Source organism: Bombina bombina, chromosome 3 (genome assembly GCF_027579735.1).
Source record: "Bombina bombina isolate aBomBom1 chromosome 3, aBomBom1.pri, whole genome shotgun sequence".
Classification (NCBI taxonomy): Eukaryota; Metazoa; Chordata; class Amphibia; order Anura; family Bombinatoridae; genus Bombina; species Bombina bombina.
In genome coordinates this window covers 566,909,666-566,932,798 of record NC_069501.1, presented here as the reverse complement: position 1 = coordinate 566,932,798, position 23,133 = coordinate 566,909,666, and the positions used below count along the sequence as shown (strand labels likewise).

At 36.2% G+C, this 23,133-nt stretch overlaps 1 protein-coding gene across 1 annotated transcript in view; it reads left to right on the top strand.

Annotated features, from left to right (window-relative positions):
- LOC128651799 (acid sphingomyelinase-like phosphodiesterase 3b) overlaps window positions 1–23,133 on the top strand; it is a 67,773-nt gene that overhangs the window by 4,345 nt on the left and 40,295 nt on the right. Inside the window, exon 3 of the mRNA XM_053704784.1 lies at window positions 12,763–12,860. Coding sequence (XP_053560759.1) covers window positions 12,763–12,860 — 98 coding nt within the window. The remainder of the gene's footprint in view (window positions 1–12,762; window positions 12,861–23,133) is intronic.

Here is a 23,133-nt window from a genome sequence, read left to right as displayed (position 1 = left end):
CAAAGTACTTTAGAATTCCTTTACTTTAGTATTAGTACCAGTAAACGGAAAACAGATTGGATTACTACTAGTCAAAATGTATTAGTGTCTAAATTAAACTAATAATACATAAGCAAATATATTTACAATTTTATTATTCACAATCAATATGATTCTTCCAAAAGACCATAAAAAGAGAAGCATTCTTGCACTATTACAGGTAAAATTATAATGAAACATAAACCATCACCAAATCTATTATGTTTAACTATCCAGCACTTAAAAATCAGTTTTATAAATGATCACTTCCCTATAGAATAAACTATTACAGGGCTCGGCTGAGTGCTTAGAGAGACACAAAACTTAAGTGATCAAATTACCTTAGATCCACTGTCCTAATAGCCAGCAGCAACACTTCGTAAATCAGCCTGGGCTAACCATGACACCCTGAGGGCAGAGGCGCAAGGTAGGAGTGTGGCTTTAGTGTTTCAGATTACAATATATGCAGAAAACTTCTCATTGCAGCTTTTCTTTTATGCAGAGCAGCACCGGACTGGGTGAGCTGTTGGGTGCAAATTGATTTTTTCATTATTTAATCTCACAGTAATCCTTTATATTTTTATACTGTGTTAAATAATCAATATTATTGTCAGAGTAAATAACGTAAAGATACGAGCATAAAAATATATACAGCTCTGGAAAAAAATTAAGAGAACACTGCAAAATTATCTGTTTCTCTGATTTTACTATTTATAGGTATGTGTTTGAGTAAAATTAACATTTTTGTTTTATTCTATAAACTACTGACAACATTATGTAACCATAACAAATGTTTAGTATGGGTGTGGAAGAAATAGGCAAATTCAGCTATTTCAAATAAGAAAAGTAAAGTAAATGAGCTATTTGTAAACAATTTAATACACTCCAATAGGTAAAATAGATAATGGGAATACAATAAAAGGGAGACAATATTAGTGTACACTGTCCCTTTAACAACAATCACTCAGAGAAGGTGCATCACTGAGTGATCAAGCAGAGTACTTGCTGCACGTACAGCCTTACCGGCAGCTCCTCCCCATTAACTTGTGCCACACTTGGCCCAGCTGCTCAGAGGCAGCCCACAGGGAAATCTCCTGGTCTCCTGGCCAATTACCGACACAATAGAATCACACCTCTGCTATAAGATAATAAACATTTTCTCTTCAGCACTGTGCCAAATATGACAAATTAACTATTTATGTATTATGCTTAAATCTACAAACTGGTAATTACGTGGTTAATGTTATACAGGAAGTGCTAACAAAATGCATAAACAAAGGGGGAACCTTGGCGCAATGTGTTCTGTTTACAACAGGAGAAAATAATCAAGTCTTTGAGTGGGTTCCACAATATGTTATATTTGCAAATGGTTTTGTAGTTTTGACTTTAAAGATCACAGCCCTTATTGGGTGGTGTCACTAAGCAATCTGAAAAAACTTAAAGGGACATTAAATATAAATTGAAAGCTGCTAAAACTGAAGCTCTAAAGCTGCAAAACATTTTGCAATGAGTAATGCAGTTTTATTTTATCAACTGAGGATATTGCTAACCAATACCAATCATGTATATGAACATGGTAAATTAAAGGGATACTAAACCAAATTTTTTCTTTCATGATTCAGATAGAGCGTGACATTTTAAGCAACTTTCTAATTTACTCCTAGGGGTCAATTTATTAAGCTCCGTATGGAGCTTGATGATTGGCCGTGAATCTGCAGGGGGCATCATTGCAGCAGCAGTTCACAAGAACTGCTGGTGCAATGATAAATGCCGACAGCTTATATGCTACATTGTATCATGTCCACTCGCACATTAATAAATTGACCCCCTATTATCAATTTTCCTTTGTTCTCTTGCTATCTTTATTTGAAAAAGTATGCAGTATGGAGTCAGCCAATTTTTGGTACAAAACCCTGGACAGCACTTGTTTATTGGTGGCTGAACCAAAAATAGTCCGGCTTCTAAACTTGCATTATTGCTTTTCAAATAAAGATAGCAAGAGAATGAAGAAAAATTGATAATAGGAGTAATTAGAAAGTTGCTTAAAATTGCATGCTCTTACTTAATCATGGGTTCAGTGTCCCTTTAATGAGAATTGTCGTTTACACATAGGCATATAAGAAAGAAAGTGGGAACGTTACCGTTTTGTCTTCAATTTAAAGGGACGTGAAAGTCAAAATTAAACTTTCAAGATTTAGATAGATCATGCAAGTTTAAGAAACGTGTCAATTTGCTTATATTTCTTTTTTCATTTTAACTTCAAAACAATTATTTTGTGAATAGGTATTTTGCAATTCAGTATTTCACTTATAATGTCTCTGTGAGAAGTGGAGCCTTAACCCCTTCGTGACCAGACCACTTTTCCATTTGTTGACCGTCTGGGACCAGGGCTAATTTTACATTTCTGCGGTGTTTGTGTTTAGCTGTAATTTTCCTATTACTCATTTACTGTACCCACACATATTATATACCGTTTTTTCTTGCCATAAGTGGACTTTCTAAAGATACCATTATTTTTATCATATCTTATAATTTACTATAAAAAAATTATAAAATATGATGAAAAAATGGAAAACAACACACTTTTTCTAACTTTGACCCCCAAAATCTGTTACACACCTACAACCACCAAAAAACACCCATGCTAAATAGTTTCTAAATTTTGTCTTGAGTTTAGAAATACCCAATGTTTACATGTTCTTTGCTTTTTTTTGGCTAGATTACGAGTTTTGCGCTATGAGGGGTGCGGTATTAACTTGCACGGTATTGTCACCATTCACTTTCCTACAGCGCTGGTATTACAGGTTTTCATAAACCCAGCGTTCTCAGGCAAGAAGTGAGCGTAGAGCAAAATTGGGCTCCATACCGCACTCCAATACCAGCACCAGTATGAGCTGGTTTTACGTGCTCATGTACGATTTCCCCATAGACATCAATGGGGAGAGCCGGGTGAAAAAAAGTCTAACACCTGCAAAAAAGCAGCGTAAAGCTCCGTAACGCAGCCCCATTGATTCCTATGGGGAAACAAATTTTATGTTTACACCTAACACCTTAACATGAACCCCGAGTCTAAACACCCCTAATCTTACACTTATTAACCTCTAATCTGCTGCCCCCAACATCGCCAACACCTACATTATACTTATTAACCCCTAATCTGCCGCCCCGGACATCGCCGCCACTATAATAAACATATTAACCCCTAAACCGCCGCACTCCCGCATCGCAAACACTAGTTAAATATTATTAACCCCTAACATCACCACCACCTACCTTCATTTATTAACCCCTAATCTGCCGCCCCCAACGTCGCAGCCACTATACTAAATTTATTAACCCCTAAATCTAAGTCTAACCCTAACACCCACTAACTTAAATATAATTAAAATAAATCTAAATAAGACCTACTATTAATAACTAAATAATTTCTATTTAAAACTAAATACTTACCTGTAAAATAAACCCTAAACTAGCTACAATATAACTAATAGTTACATTGTATGTAGCTTAGGGTTTATTTTTTATTTTACAGGCAAGTTTGTATTTATTTTAACTAGGTAGAATAGTTACTAAATAGTTATTAACTATTTAATAACTACCTAGCTAAAATAAATACAAATTTACCTGTAAAATAAAACCTAACCTGTCTTACACTAACACCTTACACTACAATTAAATAAATTACCTACATTAAATATAATTACCTAAATTACGAAAAATAAATCTGTTAGTGCGATGCGGGAGGGCCTCAGTTTAGGGGTTAATAGGTAGTTTTTGGGTGTTAGTGTACTTTTTAACACTTTAGTTATGAGTTTTATGCTACAGCCTTGTAGCGTAAAACTCATAACTACTGACTTTAGATTGCGTTACGAATCTTGCGGGATAGGCTGTACCGCTCACTTTTTGGCCTCCCAGAAAAATATTGTAATACCGGCACTATGGAAGTCCCATTGAAATAAGACTTTACGCAAATTGCATAAGTTAATTTGCAGTGCAGCCAAAAAAGTGTGCGGTGCCCCTAAACCTGCAAGGCTCGTAATACCAGCGGGAGTGAAAAAGAAGCGTTATGAGCCTTAATCTAGCCGTTTGTAAGTTATAGGGCAATAATACAAGTGGCACTTTGCTATTTCCAAACCATCTTTTTTTCAAAATTAGCGATAGTTAAATTGTAACACTGATATCTGTCAGGAATCCCTGAATATCCCTTGACATGTATATATTTATTTTTAGGAGACAACCCAAAGTATTGATCTAGGCCCATTTTGGTATATTTCATGCCACCATTCACCACCAAATGTGATCAAATAAAAAAAACATTCACTTTTTCACAAACTTTAGATTTCTCACTGAAATCATTTACAAACAGCTTGTGCAATTATGGCACAAATGGTTGTAAATGCTTCTCTGGGATCCCCTTTGTTCAGAAATAGCAGACATATATGGCTTTGGCGTTGCTGTTTGGTAATTAGAAGGCAGCTAAATGCCGCTGCGCACCACACATGTATTATGCCCAGCAGTTAAGGGGTTAATTATTGAGCTTGAAGGGAGCATGTAGGGTTAATTTTAGCTTTAGTGTAGTGTAGTAGACAACCCTAAGTATTGATCTAGGCCCATTTTGGTATATTTCATGCCACCATTTCACCGCCAAATGCGATCAAATAAAAAAAATTGTTAAATTTTTCACAAACTTTAGGTTTCTCACTGAAATTATTTACAAACAGCTTGTGCAATTATGGCACAAATGGTTGTAAATGCTTCTCTGAGATCCCCTTTGTTCAGAAATAGCAGACATATATGGCTTTGGCATTGTTTTTTGGTAATTAGAAGGCCGCAAAATACCGCTGCGCACCACACTTGTATTATGTCTAGCAGTGAAGGGGTTAATTTTAGCTTTAGTGTAGAGATCAGCCTCCTACCTGACACATCCCACCCCCTGATCCCTGCCAAACAGCTATCTTCCCTTTCCCACCCCACAATTGTCCCTGCCATCTTAAGTACTGGCAGAAATTCTGCCAGTACTAAAATAAAAGGCTTATTATTATTTTTATTTTTTTAAAATATCTATTCAGCTGTGATGGACCCCCCCCCCCTTAGCCTCCAACCTCCCTGATCCCCCCCAAACAGCTCTCTAACCCTCCCCCCACTACCTATTTGCTGCCATCTTGGGTACTGGCAGCTGTCTGCCAGTACCCAGTTTGCCCCCCCAAAAAAAGTTTTTTTATTTTTTTTTATAAAATATGATTTTTTCTGTAGTGTAGCTGCCCCCCTCCCTCTCCCCCTCCCAGATCCTTTGATCATTATTTCCCCCCTCTCTATCCCTCCTTCCCATTCAATTACATTGGTGGCAGTGGTTGCTGCACGAGTGTGCGCCCCTGCAAGCCCCCCCCATGCTCCCAGCACCCGGCGTGCACATTGCTCATACAGGAACCAGATGCTGGGTAGTGATGGGCCGCTCACCCGCCTCCCTGCTAATGCTCCCACCCACTAACGATCAGCACCATCGCTACCGGTGCAGAGAGGGCCACAGAGTGGCTCTCTCTGCATCGGTGTGTAAAATAAATGGTATTGCAGGATGCCTCAATATCGAGGCATCACTGCAATACCATAAAAGCGTCTGGAAGCGATCAGGATCGCTTCCACCGCTTGAAACCCCAGAGGACATGCCAGAAACGTCCTTGGTCACGAAGGGTATTTTCTTGTAGGACGTTCCTGGCACGTCCTCGGTCGTGAAGGGGTTAAAGGGACACTGAACCCAAAATTTTTTCTTTCGTGATTCAGATAGAGCATGCAATTTTAAGCAACTTTCTAATTTACACCTATTATCAATTTTTCTTCGTTCTCTTGCTATCTTTATTTGAAAAAGAAGGCATCTAAGCTAAGGAGCCAGGCAATTTTTGGTTCAGACCCTTTAACTATGTGTTTTGCAGGGTTTAAACACATAGGTATAGGCAAGTGAAACGATACATTGATCTAACATTTCATTTTTGCATTTCAAGCGGTGGAAGCGATCCTGATCGCTTCCACCGCTTGAAACCCCAGAGGACATGCCAGAAACGTCCTTGGTCACAAAGGGTATTTTCTTGTAGGACGTTCCTGGCACGTCCTCGGTCGTGAAGGGGTTAAAGGGACACTGAACCCAAATTTTTTTTCTTTCGTGATTCAGATAGAGCATGCAATTTTAAGCAACTTTCTAATTTACACCTATTATCAATTTTTCTTCGTTCTCTTGCTATCTTTATTTGAAAAAGAAGGCATCTAAGCTAAGGAGCCAGGCAATTTTTGGTTCAGACCCTTTAACTATGTGTTTTGCAGGGTTTAAACACATAGGTATAGGCAAGTGAAACGATACATTGATCTAATATTTCATTTTTGCATTGGTGTATCCCTTTATGGGAATATATGGATGAAGACACTGTTGGGGGCATAAATACTAGTTCATGAAAGAAAGTATATAACAATTTGAGCTACAGCCTTTCTTGGTGAAGTAGAAGAAGCACAGTTTACAGAGGTATTTTACACCAAAAGCAAGGTAAATATATAGTGAATACACATTACAATGCTGTTATATTTTCAATAATTGAACATTTTATGGAGGTTTACATTTTGTGTCCCTTTAAAAAGTAATACTGAATAACTACATCATCCTAACTGACTAGGATTGCCCTTTAATATGTCTGATTGCAGATTAGCAGCAGCATTATGATAAGATACAGCATCACAAGAACAATGGAATTCATTAAATTAGTACATTTAAATTAATTACCAGGTAAAAGAAACAAATAAAGGGACATGAAACCCAAAATATTTATTTTATGATTCACAGAGAACATACAGAGCTAAATAACAAGTGCTGTGGTATATTTTTCTTTGGTGATCGCGAAAACGCCTCTAGAGTTAAAGGATTACTTTCTGTTATAATTTTTAAGCTAAACAACTAACATATTAAAGTTAATAAACATTAATTAAAACCTACTGACCTACATTTTCTCCAAAACGAAGTTTCATAACGTTATAAAAGTTATATCTTTTATTCACCGATGATGTCACGTTATCCTGCCCACTATTTTCAGCACTGCATGTTCAAAATACTTAAACCAATAACTTTGTGTTTAAAGCGCCATTTTGAAACCTAGGTATTGTAAACGGATTGGTACAGAGCAAAGGATACCCACGGAGTGGGTTTGGAAAACAATTAAATTTGCAGAGAAGATTTCTGATATACGGTAGAGATATGTTAATGAAATGCTATTGATAAAAAGCGTATTTGGGGTAGTTAGTTAGTAACAGGCATAGAAAATATTTACTTACAGTGGCCCTTTAAGCTTTTTGTCCAGTTGCACTAATATTACAAGTTAAAAAAACTTATTTTGTGCAAGCGGTAACCTGACTAGCGCAAAAATCTGAACTTACATAATTATCACGTTCACGTATTCCCCCATAGAAGTAAATGGAGAAAAAAAAGTGGGAAAAAAAACACCCTGGCATTCTCATTAGCGCAAACCCGACATGTAATTATGAATATATTTTATATTCTAAAATTCTTTAACATGTTTGTTTGTAATATGCGCATACCTGATCGCATACTGTAATATGCACAAACAAGATCTCATACTGTAATATGCACATACATGACATGAAAATATTAAAAAATATGTATACACACATATTAATGTTTTTATATGTTTATATATGTCTGTAAATACATATATACACATATAAATACATTAATATTAATCTATATATATATATATATATATATATATAGTGAGGGAAACATTATTTGATCCCCTGCTGATTTTGTACGTATGCCCATTGACAAAGAAATGATCAGTCTATAATTTTAATGGTAGGTTTATTTGAACAGTGAGAGACAGAATAACAACAACAAAATCCAGAAAAACACATTTCAAAAAAGTTATAAATTTATTTGCATTTTAATGAGTGAAATATGTATTTGATCCCCTATCAATCAGCAAGATTTCTGGCTCCCATGTGTCTTTTTTATACAGGTAACGAGCTGAGATTAGGAGCACTCTCTTAAAGGGAGTGCTCCTAATCTCAGCTTGTTACCTGTATAAAAGACACCTGTCCACAGAAGCAATCAATTAATCAGATTCCAAACTCTCCACCATGGCCAAGACCAAAGAGCTTTCCAAGGATGTCAGGGACAAGATTGTAGACTACACAAGGCTGGAATGGGCTACAAGACCATCGCCAAGCAGCTTGGTGAGAAGGTGACAACAGTTGGTGCGATTATTCGCAAATGAAAGAAACACAAAACAACTGTCAATCTCCCTCGATCTGGGGCTCCATGCAAGATCTCACCTCATGGAGTTTTAATGATCATGAGAATGGTGAGGAATCAGCCCAGAACTACACAGGAGCATTTTGTTAATGATCTCAAGGCAGCAGGGACCATAGTCATCAAGAAAACAATTGGTAACACAGTACGCCGTGAAGGACTGAAATCTTGCAGCGCCTGCAAGGTCCCCCTGCTCAAGAAAGCACATGTACAGGCCCGTCTGAAGTTTGCCAATGAACATATGAACGATTCAGAAGAGAATTCGGTTAAAGTGTTGTGGTCAGATGAGACCAAAATCAAGCTCTTTGGCATCAACTCAACTCGCCGTGTTTGGAGGAGGAGAAGGAATGCTGCCTATAACCCCAAGAACACCATCCCCACTGTCAAACATGGAGGTGGAAACATTATGCTTTGGGGGTGTTTTTTCTGCTAAGGGAACAGGACAACTTCACTGCATCAAAGGGCGATGGACGGGGCCATGTACCGTCAAATCTTGTGTGAGAACCTCCTTCCCTCAGCCAGGGCATTGACAATGGGTCGTGGATGGGTATTCCAGCATGACAATGACCCAAAACACACGGCCAAGGCAACAAGGGAGTGGCTCAAGAAAAAGCACATTATGGTCCTGGAATGGCCTAACCAGTCTCCAGACCTTAATCCAATAGAAAATTTTGGAGGGAGCTGAAGGTTCGAGTTGCCAAACGTCAGCCTCAAAACCTTAATGACTTGGAGAGGATCTACAAAGAGGAGTGGGACAAAATCCCTCCTGAGATGTGTGCAAACTTGGTGACCAATTACAAGAAACGTCTAACCTCTGTGATTGCCAACAAGGGTTTTGCCACCAAGTACTAAATCAATTTATAACGTTTTTGAAATGCGTTTTTCTGGATTATTTGTTGTTATTCTGTCTCTCACTGTTCAAATAAACCTACCATTAAAATTATAGACTGATCATTTCTTTGTCAGTGCAAACGTACAAAACCAGCAGGGGATATATATATATAGATACATATCCATCTTTCAACATGTATCTGTATGTTTCTCAATGTTAAAGCCCTTTGCTGCCTTTTTTTCTAACACCTGAGATATATCTTTGAGTCCTTATAACTTTTGTGGGCAATATTTTTTTTGTAATCATTTTTATTAGACAGTGTTAATATGAGTGTAACTGTACTTTGTAATTTATTTTTGAAGTGTTTTGTGCAACTTTTTAGTTTCAGAAAACAGTTAACCACAGCTCTGAGATTGCGGTAAGGATTGAAGGGTAAATCGCGATTGTTCTAGCGCAGTCGCGATTTCGTTCAACTTGTAATATAAGCGCAATTAAAATGGCCCGCGAAAACACGATATCGCTTGCGCAAAAATGTTTGTGCCTCACTTGTAATCTAGCCCTAAATGTTTAAATAACTTTTCAATTTACTTCTATTATCAATTTTGCTTCATTATCTTGGTATCCTTTATTGAAGGATCAGCAATGCACTACTGGGAAAGCTAGCTCAACACATCTTTAAAACCAATGATAGGAGGCATATATGTTCAGCCACCAATCAGCAGCTAGCTACCAGCACACAAGCCTACCTAGTTATGCTTTTCAACAAAGGATACCAAGAGAACTAAGTAAATTAGATAAAATAAGTAAATTGGAAAGTAAAATAGTATGTTCTATCTGAATCATGAAAGAAAAAATTTGTATTTAGTAGCAATGCAAACACAGGCACAGATACAATACTACAGATACTGCACAGAGCTGGGGAAGTGAAGTCTGAACGTTCATAAGGAAACATCTATGTTTTAGCCACGGGCTGCTGCTAAAATAGCTGCTATACAAAAGGTGCCAGGACCTGTATAAATAAATTACTATAAAAATATGTCTTCAGCACTTCTAAGGTAGCCAGTGTCAGTAAATATATAGATTAGTCCTACAGACACAATACCCTGGGGCTGTATGGCCTGAATATCAGGGGTGTCTCAACACCATAAAATCGTAGGAGGCAAAAAGTTGTAGGAAAGGCACTACCTTAAAAATTCTTTGTGGTTTGAGGGGGATGCAGTAAAGAATAAGGGTGAATGGTACCTTCCTGCCGCCCTCTAGAGCAACTGTTGACATATTGCTTTAAAGGGGCAGTAAACACCTGGATATTTTAACACAAATAGTAAAAAAAACTTTGCAATATATTTTCACTATATATTTTGCCTACCTCCCTTCTTTCAAGTATTTTAGCTCAGAGAACTGTGACTTTTTTCTTATTCTCAGAGTGGGAAAAGCACCATACAAGCTTCTCAAGGATAATGCTGTTACATTTATTTTCCTAACTGGCTTTAACTAATAACATCTGCAAAACAATGGACTTCATAATAATATAATGGCCATGACTAGCCTTATTCTGTGTAGACTCAAGCTCAGATTAGCTCTACCAAATAAGGGAAGTGGTGGGGGGGGATTTGGCTATCAAACAATGCAGCACAGTTTGTTTTAAACGTGTTTAGACTTGGCTGATATGTTATTCTATAGAAAGACAAAATAAATGTCTTGTAATTACAAGGTGTTTATTGTCTCTTTAAGTAACTTTCCAGTGTCACCTGTTTTTAACTGCAAAAATGGCACCTTTAATATTCTCCTGCATAGATGGCCACTGACCAGTGCATACATAAAACTTGCTTGCATGTCACTGAAGAGGATGCACTGTGCAGTAAATGTAAGGATTAAAATGGTGAATTACAGCATTATTAATGTATGTACAGTCTATTGGAAAGTTGCTTAGGAGCATAGGTGTCATTATAGTTTGTGTGCAAAGTGTCAGGTTTTGATATCAGCTGACAATTTTTTTAAAGGCCCTTACCATATTTCTTCAGCAAATGGTGCACATAAAGGATGCCCTGTAGCACTGTTAAATACTGCTACTTACAGAAAAATGTGTGTCAGGCAGAAGCAGGTTGTATCCCAATGTAGTAAAGACAAAAGGTCTTGAAAATACATGTGTTAAGTGTGAGGTAAGGCTTGGGGCATAACTCATTAAATTAACTTGTAGGCTGCAGCACTTGCTTTTTTTTTGTAAGTTATCAATGACCCTGTTCAGTATAACCTTATATTTCCAAGGATGGTCTGTTTCCTCTAGAGCTTCTATTACTTGACAATGTGTAGCTGGTTAATAATGTGACATACCGAACACATCTTCATCCATACACATAGAAGCAAAACTGCAACATTTCTTAGAGTATTGTAGTGTACGTGAAGACAGGGACTCTGCCAAATCCCCCAATCGCACTGGTACAAAGTAGATGTCCACAGCACATACTATAAAATTCTTCCTTTATTGGTTAACAGACATCAAAAGCTTTTGATTACAGCTGATCTTCCATACAAAGTTAGATACTCTATATGGGAAATAAAAAACATTGTAGTTCAATCCATATTTAATTTTAACCAAAGCCTGAAGCGCTACCAAGTGATCATGCTTGGATTGACCAATAGGCATACCTGGCAAATGCCCAGTGGGCTGATAATTCCCTTAGCCCTGCCCACCTATTAATTACCCACACTCTGCACATATCACTGCTATGACCCTGTGGCTCTTTCAATCCATTAAAAAAGACAGTACCGGCACTTCCACAAAGTTATTATAATTGGTGTCAGCAGCCTGTGATAGAAGGATAAACAGATGCAGTACAACAAGGTGGGCAGATAACAGCTGAATTTATCCTTATAGAATTAACAAAATGTATAATTTCCAGAAAATGCTGTGGGTGTGAGGATGAAGCATGAGGTTTTAAAATATAACTCAATTAGAGCCTATCTCTACAGTGGGTTGTGCACAGCTGAGCTATGCATACCCATCTAGATCCTTAATTTCCTTTCCGCTTCACTGCCAGCTTAAAATGTCAATAAATAGTCACCAAAGTCCTTCCTCAGCTCATTTATACATCTGAAAATGTCAATAATAAAATTAAATATTTAAGAGATAGCATATTTTGCAGAATACATAGTTATATATTTTTAAATTTTACTTAAAGGTACACTGAACCCAAATTTTTTCTTTCATGATTCAGATAGAGCATGACATTTTAATCAACTTTCTATTTTACTTCTATTATCATTTTTTCTTTGTACTCTTTCTATCTTTATTTTAAAAGCAGGAATGAAAATCTTAGCAGCCAGACCATTTTAGGTTCAGCACCATGGATAGCGCTTGCTTATTGGAGGCTTACATTTACCCACCAATAAACAAGCATAACCCAGGTTCTTAACCAAAAATGGGCCGGCTCCTATGCATCACATTCCTGCTTTTTAAATAAAGATAGCAAGAGAACGAAGAAACATTGACAATTTGGGTTCAGTGTCCCTTTAAGGTCCCATGAAAATAAAATGGTAAATGTATTAAAAATGTTACTGGGTTACTCATTTACAGTATTTCTAACAGCCTGTTTCTTGCGTTGACTTTTAGAGATGACACTCCACATGTGCCCAACGAGAAGCTTAGCGAAGCTGCTGTACTTGAGATTGTTGAATTGCTGACAAACCAAATCCGTCAGGTTTTCCCAAGTATGATTCATGAGGACTTGTTTACTATCACTATATATCTTTTATCTTCATATAGAACATTCCTATATGCTCTTTCAACTCTCCATATAACTGTTAACCGTAATTCTTCATATCTCTCTAAACAACCTCCAGTATAACTGCTTTGGCTTTTCCATATCACATTTAACCCATATATCCCCCAGAAACATCTTCTAAGTCTCCCTATGGCCTTCTTATAACTTTCTCTATGTATATAACCTTTCCTATAATACCTGCTGCCTAACCATAAAAACTCTCCCTATGGGTCTCTGAGCTTGCAAGATGCTGTAAGAAATCTCACCAGTACTATGAACCCCCAGCAGGAATTATCTAAAGGCTGTTTTGTATCTTGAAAACAGTGTGTCTCACAATGTTACTTGTATTTAAAGTGAAGATCAATTTTGACGAATAAGTGCCTGGTTTTTAATAATCCTATTAAAAACAAGGGCGCTTTAATTAATAAAAATTGACATTTCAAGTGTTTTCTTAAAAAATTTACCTTTTAATCCTGAAAGCTTCTCCATCGATTCCCCCGGCCTTCAGAAGTCTCTGTTTATGTCAGAAATGACGAATCTGGCTTCCTCCAATCACAGCGTTCCCCTCAGGGGGATCATGGCCTGAGGGAACGCCGTGATTGGATGAAGCCGGATTCATCATTTTGGACTCGCGAAGAGGACTTGTGAGGGGTGGAGGAAGTGCTGCAGCGACTCTCAGGATTAAAAGGTAAGTTTTTGAAGAACACGCTTGAAATGTCAATTTTGATGAATTCAAGTGCCCTTGTTTTTAATAAGATTATTAAAACCGGGCACTAATTCGTCAAAATTAACCTTCACTTTAAGTTTGTGAAGAAAGTGCATATATATTACAAAATATATACATAATATTAAAATAATCTAAAATGAATAAATGAAATATTGAACTAAAAACAAGCAGTAAAAATTGTATTGTTAAATTATATTTGTAATAAAATAGTTCTGCAAAAAACATATTTTATGGAAACATTTAAATTTTGTATTACACAAGAAAAAAAATGAATACATAAAGTAGAAATAGTAACAAAACTACACTGCACATGCAAAAACAAAAAACACTGTGAAATTCTCTGCAAGATCTGGCGTATCCTCTAAATATTTTCACCCCTGCAGATCTCGCAAGATTGTGTCAAAATATGTAAAACGCCTATTCCCATTAAAAAACACATGCATATGTAAACAGAGGTAATAGTAAGATATTATAGGGTAATCTATATCTAATCTATATATTTTTTAAGTGCACCCCCTGGTAACTTTACTCTCCCTAGCAAATTTTCCTTTTTCAGCAAGCTTCATACTTTCCATAGGAGACAACTTGCAGGCACATTTTTTATATAATTTTTTGAGGGCAGGCCCTGTAGAGAGTCAGCATTTTATTTCACATCTATTCCAGGGAATGGTAGATAAGCCAGCCCTATAACTCTTCCTATGCTTGCTATTTCTCAATACAGTGTTTCCCCCGTAAGTCTTCCTCTTTACGTATATACTATTCCTGCATTATCTGTTATCTCTCAATATTGCTCTATCACTTCATATAACTTCCCCCTTTTAACTCTTCTTCTCTTATAATAAAAATGGTTCATATTAACATGCAGAAATAAATAAGAAACGATAAAGGATAGAAGTTTTCTAAATAGATACATCATGTCACCTCTTACATAATTCTAGCATTTAATGTTCTTAAAATAGCATTAACAATAATATTCTTCATTTAAATAAGGATCATTTTCATCAATAAAAGTAAGTGTTAATTATTAAAGCACTTTAATCTGTCTTATACTCAGCAATAAAACAGATCAAATCAATATAATTAGGTCCAACTATTTCCGTATCACTTGGTTTATCAGTTGATTTAAACGTTACAGTCTTGTATATTCTTTAAAAAAAAAAATGGTATCTGAGGGAAATAAGGTAAAAAGAAACCAAACACAGAGAGGACATTTGTTATTTTAAAAAAAAAAAAAAAAAAAAAAATTCTTACCTAAATAAAAGCCCTCTTTATTTTCAGTCTACTTATAAAGCTTTTAAAACTGTAGGTGTTGTGCTTATCACCCCAAAACTTATTAACTGTTTTTCTCCATGCAAAAATTGGTTTAAAATGTTAAATTGATGATGTTTTATATTGTTTTTGTGTTCAATTCATAATGTAATACTCCATTAATTAATTAGCTTATAAAATTAATGAAAATAAAACGTAATCTAAATTCATAATTTAGTTTGCTTGGTTTTGTAAAATATATTTTATCTAATATTATTCTTTTTTCCCCATATGGCACAATGATAGCTTAGAGCAGTGCATAAACTCACTACAGCTAGTGAGCACTGTCAAGGGTGATTAGGTAAAAACACCTACCAGTGTTTTCAAGGGGTTTATTACTTGCTTGAAAAACTCCCCACATTGTGCTTATGAAGTAATGTTTTAACTCCAAAACAGTTCTTTTTTTTCCCTTATCATTTTAACTCAAAAACAATTATTTTTTTTGTAAGGTTGTTACTTTTGGGATTTGCTCCCTAGCCACTAGGAGGAGGAAAATATTCTCTCAAGAGCACTTCATCTCTCCCACCACACTGGTATGCCAGTCTAAATCTTTGCCTCACAGGAGGTGGGTGAAAAATTGAGGCGCTCTAGATTCTTCATTAAAAGGGGTTCTCAGACTAATATAAGGCACGATTAGAGTATGGGGCAATGACACAATTACTCTTGGTGAAAGAAGCTCCTCACAAGCCTTCTGAGGAAAAAGAAAAAATGAATACTGCCTCGCACTATATCGCTAATATTGCTAGGACTCCCCAAAAAACCACCTAATCTCCCTAAGGGTTAATGGAGAAACATAAAGCAAAGAAGGGGAGCAGTGCTAAGAGAAGCAATAGGGTATCTACTATGGTATATAAATTATTAGAGTGTGATACCAAATAGCTAGTGGGTTCAAATGCTGGTATTTGTTATATCAAATAGTGATCTAAAATGAAATAATTATAGTATGCAAATGAATATAAATGATATGTAAAACAATTAAGTATGGGTAAGAGAATGAGTTTATTCTTAACAATACTGTATCACAATAAAATATTACAATAAAATAATGATATGGATCCGGATCCTCTACTCATAAAAAATGACACTATTGCAATAGTCTATGATGGACCAAGTGGTATAAAATATATAATATAGTTTTTTGGAAACTAAAATGGACAAATAGCACTTGGACACTTTTTATATATATTTCATATTTTTTAGATATCGTATATATAGTTTTTAGATATCTTTTATATTTTATACCACTTGGTCCATCATAGACTATTGCAATGGTGTCATTTTTTTATGAGTAGAGGATCCGGATCCATATCATTATTTTATTGTAATATTTTATTGTGATACAGTATTGTTAAATATAAACTCATTCTCTTACCCATATTGTTTTATATATCATTTATATTTCTTTGCATACTATAATTATTTAATTTTAGATCACTATTTGATATAACAAATACCGCATTTGAACTCACTAGCTATTTGGTATCACCCTCTAATAATTTATATACCATAGCAAATACCCTATTGTTTCTCTTAGCGCTGCTCCCCTTCTTTGCTTTATAGTCACAAGCCTTCCACAGGTGTCACAGGAACAGGTCCCTAGCCTCCTCCTGTTGGGTCATCAAGCTACTCCTGATTTATATCCTCTGCTGTAATGTACTTAGCACTGGATGGTCAATCTAGTGGAAGCTGTCCTTATCTGCAACTGGTAAGCTCAGTTGATTGGGTGCTTGGCACCAAAGTATGACTTTTAGCACTCTGTCAGCCCACAGGCCATTAGCAGGTACATATCCATGATACATCATAGCCAGGGGACATTATTTTAGCAGTCTTTACCTTACTAGACTTCAAATGTTATGATTGTCTATGTATTTTTGAAATTATGATAGGCAGTAGTGACCTTTATTTAGTTTGCACACATAAACTCTTAATTCATGGACTTTTGGATACCCAAAAGATTATTTCACCCCTTGTTAATTTTATTTCACTTTTTCCCTCAGCACTAAGGCGCACTCATGCATTACAGAAAAACGTAAAATTGGATTTTCTCCTTAAATTATAGCACGCATTGGCTTATTTCATAACAGAGTGGGAATCCTATGAGTGCTATTGAGGCACGCTCCTGTATTTCTCTGCAATGGAAATTGATTACCAACAACTTTTTTCTCAATATGACTTTGCACTGGAGGTTATGCAAATGCACGCTACTGTGTGCACATTCATATCGGATTAGCGCTTCTGTATATTAAAGGTTCTGCTGTGAAGGTATTAACAGGTTTTCTAGGCCTAATGAAAGACCACCATTTTTACTTTCTCTGTCAGCACGCTGAGCCATTAGTCCGGCTGATTCTTGTTTCATGTCCTTTGGAGGAGGTCAGATTTTTGCAAATTTTCCAGCGCCAGGGTTTAATTTGCCTATCTGTCTTGTGTGCAATATTGATTATAAGGGTCCATATTGTGTTGCCAATATTTTCCACTTCTTGCCTCGGACTTCAGTGTGATAAGTCCCTGATTATCTCACTTTGTGTTGTCTCCTGTTAATCTATATTCAGTGTTTTTTTTACTGTGATATTCTGTCTGCTGAATATGTGTGTCTATAATGGTGCATTCTTTATCTGTCTCCATTAAATTAGATCCTTTAGATGGTAGATCATCTGATAAATTGTTCAAGTGTGTTTTCTGTAAGATTATTCCAGTAACGCCTCCAGTTCAACTATGCAGTTCATGTACAGATCACCTTATGCATTCTAACTGATTTAATGCTCTCCTTGCCTCGGAAGGAGTCTGTTCTCCCTCAGTTTGTATTGTACAGGGGAGTTCTTCAGATTTTGCAATGCCCCCTCCAAGCAATGGCAAGAAAGCCTCTTACAATATTCTACAGAATTACTTAGTACTTCTGCTTCTCTTAATATCAGAACTGCTAGACAGTTACTTGCAGTCTCAGATACTAACTCTAACTAACTCATCAAACTCTTCTTCTGAGGGCAAAGTACTTTCTGAAGATCAGGAGTCAGTTTCAGATCAATAAGTTGAATCCCCCACTTTTATGTTTAAGATTGAGCATCTAAGAATTTTTGTTGAGGGAAGTATTAAAGGGACAGTATACTGTAAAATATTTTTTCCCTTAATGTGTTTACAATTGCTTTTTTTACCAACTGCAGAGTAAAAAATGTATGAAAATTAGCTTTTTAAGGCTTATTTCTGTATATTAAAGCTCTGATTTTGTGTTTTGAAGCCACAACCTAATAAAATGGGTTGAGCTTGTAGGTATAATCAGATCTCATTACTGTATCACATTGTGCACATATACCTGCTTCTTTATCTTATATCTGTCCTTAAAACATTCACCAGTACTTTGAGAGAACAATGGAAAATCAACATTTTATTACCTTATCTCTGCTATATCGCACTGGGAGTGTAATTTCTTCTGCTGGCTGTGTTTACAAAGCTTATCTATAGCTGGTACGCGCGGCCACAAACTTTCAGAATAGGTGGGGATACCACATGCTAAATAAACAATTTAAAATTCCAATATAAGGGTAAAGGAACTACTTGTAAACGATTTAATACACTCCAGCAGGTAAAGTGGATCATTGGGAAGAAATTAAAGGGGAGAAAATTTTTGAGTAAACTGTCTATTTAAGTACCTTAAATGTACAGGATCCTAAGCCAATAGAAGGAAAATCCATGAAAGGGACAGTGTAGTTAAGATAGTTAAAAAGATAGATAATCCCTTTATTACCCATTCCTCAATTTTGCATATCCAACACTGTTATATTAATACACACATAGAGTTAAATGCTCAAGCCGAGAAGTAACAGTGGCAGTCTTCTGCGCTAGCACTTAGTCTGCTGGGTGCCACCAGTAGCACACCCCTGTCCAGGTGTGATAAATCAAAAGTAGAAAACAGGATCCCGACACTACAGAAATAAAGTAGATGCTGCAGGGATGTTGGATCCCCTTTCCTTTTGTTTTTATTAGGGATTCCGATTTTGCCTTGTATGCTTTTAAACTTTTTCAAATAAAGGAATTTCTACTTTATTTCTGGAGTGCTGGTATCCTGTTATCTACTGTTATATTAATACACTTTTTACCTCTGTGATTACCTTGTATCTAAGTCTCTGCAGACTGTCCCTTATTTCAGTTCCTGTGACAGACTTGCATATTAGCCAATCAGTTCTGACTCATAGTTAACTCCGCGGGAGTGAGCACAATGTTATCTATATGACACACATTAACTAGCAATAGCTGTGAAAAACTGTCAAATTGCATTGAGATAAGAGGTGGCCTTCAAGGACTTAGAAATTAGCATATGAGCCTACCTAGGTTTAGCTTTTAACAAAGAATACCAATAAAACAAAGCAAATTTGATGATAAAAGTAAATTGGAAAGTTGTTTAAAATTGCATGCCCTACCTGAATCATGAAAGTTTAATTTTTTTCTTTATCTTGACACTATTTTTGGAAGTATAGTGTATTTTAGGGTTAAGCAGCATTTTAGTGGAGTAGTTTAATTTAATATTGTACACTTCCCCTTAGACTAATCACACTATGAAACTATTTGACACTAACCTAACCTCTCTTTTCTTTCATTTTGACTAGACTGCCCATTTAAGCAATTGGATTTGATTTTTAAACCATTGTCTAAAACCCCAGAGGTTTTTCCAGTTCCTGAGGTGGTATCCTAACTAATCTAATGGTCCAAGCCTGGCATTCCTTTTAATATATCTTCTGCTTTCAAACGTATGTTCCCTTTAACTTTTGCTAGTGTGGAGCTTTGGGAGACAATTCCAAAGGTAGATGGTGCCATTTCTACTCTTGCTAGAATCACTACTATAGCACCTCTTTTAAGGACCCTATGGACTTAGAGTCCATTCACAGAAAGACCTTTATTCAAGCAGGTTATTTATTTAAACCAGTAATTAGTATTGCTTGTGTGGCAGCAGCTTCTACCATTTGGTCTGACAATTTATCTGAACAGTTTTCAGATAATTCTGTTGATAAAGATTTTCAATCTTGTTTGAAGCATGTTCAGTCAACAAATGCTTTACAGACTTTACAAGCAGAGCATTGTGGCTCAAATCTTGGTCGGCTGACATGGCCTCAAAATCTAGACTTCCAGCTCACACTTTGAAGGGAAAGATTTTATTTGGACCTGATTTAGATGCAATTATTTCCATTGTTACTGGGATTAAGTAAGTTTTTTTCCTCAAGACAAGAAGTCTAAGGAAAGAATAGATCTTCAGATCATTTTTGTTTCTTTCATTAGTCAAGGAACCAATATCCTCCTCCTCTAAACAGAAACAGGACTCTTCTGGACCTTCCTGGAAAGCTAATCCTTCCTGGAATAAATCTAAACAGTCCAAAATGTCTTCCAACACTTCTAAATCTGCATGAAGGTTTGGCCCCTGATCCAGATTCACTTCTGATAAAGGGCAGATTATGTCTTTTTCAGAAGGCCTGGTCTCAATCTGTACAGGCCAAGCTTCAGTCTCTATCCAATTCAACTGTAGCTTTTTGCAAGGAAGTTCTAGGTCTGATAATTGCTACATCAGATGCAATTCCTTTTGATCGGTTTCATATGAGACCTCTTCAGTTATGCATGCTACCCCAGTGGTGCAAGGACTATTCTCATTTTTCTCAAATGATCCTTTTGGATCCAACTACAAAGAACTGTCTTTCATGGTGGATAGAGAACCAGTCCATTTCTCAGGGTGCATCTTTTGTCCATCTATCCTGGACAATAATCATGAAAGACGAAAATCTTTCAGGTTGAGGTGCAGTATGGGGGTCCAGGAAAATCAAAATCCTAGAACAGGGTGAACTCACACTTCTTCAGCGATTAAAGAAGTCTCTCTTATCTTGTCTTGGGCAGAAAACTATCTTTGCACAATTTCTGCCATCCATATTCCAGGAGTGACCAATTGGGAAGCAGATTATCTGAGTTTTCAATCTCTTCATCTGGGGGAATGGTCTTTACATCAGGAAGTGTTCAAACAGATTATAGAATGATGGGGATTCCCAGAGAAAGACCTAATGGCTACTCGTTTAAACAATCAGTTTCCCAGATATTGTGCAAGATCCAGAGATCCTCAAGTGGATTCTCTAGCAGCTCCTTGGTCATTTCAACTAGATTACATTTTTCCTCCAATAGTTCTTCTAAACAGAGCAATATCTCGGGTCAAACAAGAGCAGTCATTTGGAATTTTAATTCCTCCAGCGGGGCCTCAAAGAACTTGGTCTGCGGATCTAATACTGATGTCTAGCCATCATCCATGGACTCAAAAGGCACAATCTTCTTTCTGAAGGTATTTCTATCATCAAGATCTTGAGTCTCTCAACTTGAAGGCTTGGAGATTGAATGCCTAATTTTAAAACAAATAGGTTTCTCAGATAAAGTTATAGAAAGTTTAAAGGGACATGAAACCCAAAACGTTTCATTCATGATTCACATAGAGAATACAATTTTATTTAAAAGTTTCTAGTTTACTTCTATCATCAAATTTGCTTTGTTTCTTTGTTGAAGAGATATCTATAGAGATAGTGTGCACATGCGTGGAGCACTACATTACAGGAAATAGTGCTGCCATTTAGTGTTCTTGCTAATGTATAACATTGTTGCAAAACTGCTGCCATATAGTGCTGCAGACAAATGCACACTACTGAACTTACCTTCCTGCTTTTCAATGAAGGATAACAATAGAACAAAGAAAATTTGATAACAGAAGTAAATTTGATAGTTGTTTAAAATGGCATGCTCTATCTGAATCATAAAAGAAAAAATTGGGTTTTATGTCCCTTTAATTCAGGATATAAAGCCAGTTACTAGAAAAACATATCACAAAATGTGGACGTTTTTTCTGTTTTAGTGTGAGAAAAAATATCTCCAGTAGAATTGCTAGACTTCTTAAATTTTTACAAGAGGGTTTGGATAAAGGCTTATCTGCAAGTTCTTTGACAGGTCAGATTTTAGCTTTGTCTGTTTTATTTCACAGAAAAATTGCAAGATCTCCTGACATTCAAACTTTTGTTCAGGCTTTGGTTATAATCTGTTCAGTGATTAAACCTATTTCTCCTTTTTGGAATCTAAATTTGGTGCTTAGAATATTGCAAATTTCTCCCTTCGAGGCAATGCATTCTTTGGACATAAGTATCTTTCTTGATAAGTTTTGTTCTTATTGGCAATTTCATCAGCTAGAAGATAATGCTATTTTAATGACAAAGATGGATTTTTTTTTACCAAAGGTTGTCTCTTTGGATAATATCAATCAAGAGATTGTTGTTCCTTTTCTTTGTCCTAATCCTCAAAATTCATAGGAATGACTTTGGATGTAGTCAGTGCCTTAAAATTTTATTTACAAGCAACCAAAGATTTTAGATAATTCTCTATTCACTTTATATATTTCTCTGACCCCTGTAGAGGCCAGAAAGCTAAATCTGTTACTTTAGCTTCTTTTTTTTAAATGTATTATTCACAAAGTTTACTTAGAGGTGGATAGGTATCCTCCAAAACAAATTAAGACCCACTCTACCAGATCAGTTTCTACTTCCTGGGCTTTCAAAAATGAGGCTTCAGTTGAACAAATCTGCAAGACAGCAGCATGATCATCCTTACATACTTTTACAAAATTCTACCATTTAGATTTTTCTGCTTCTTCTGAAGATGCCTTTAGTAGGCAGGTTCTACAAGCAGCAGTGTCTGGAAAATGAGTACCTGCCTTTTTACGATTTTTGTCCCGCCTATCATAACTTGTGGACTCCACAGCTTGGTTATTATTTTGCATGAGTAATGGATCGTGGACTCTCACCAGCTTATAAAAGAAAACATAATGTATGCTTACCTGATAAATCCATTTATTTCATGGTGGTAAGAGTCCATGAGCGCGCCCAATCTCATTGATATTTTAAATTTTGGTGACAGTACCATTTTGCACCTGTTTTCCATGCTTTGCCTATTCCTACATTTTCTTTACTATTTCTCCTACTTTACTAAATGTACAACTGGCATACCAGTGATGTGGGAGGGATAAAGTGCTCTTGAGAGTTTTGGGGAATCTTTGCCTCCTCCTAGTGGCCAGGAAGTGAATCCCATGCGTAATGGATCGTGGACTCTCACCACAATGAAAGAAATTAATTTACAAGGTAAGCTTAAATTATGTTTTTGTAAATAGATATTTTGTGATTCTATG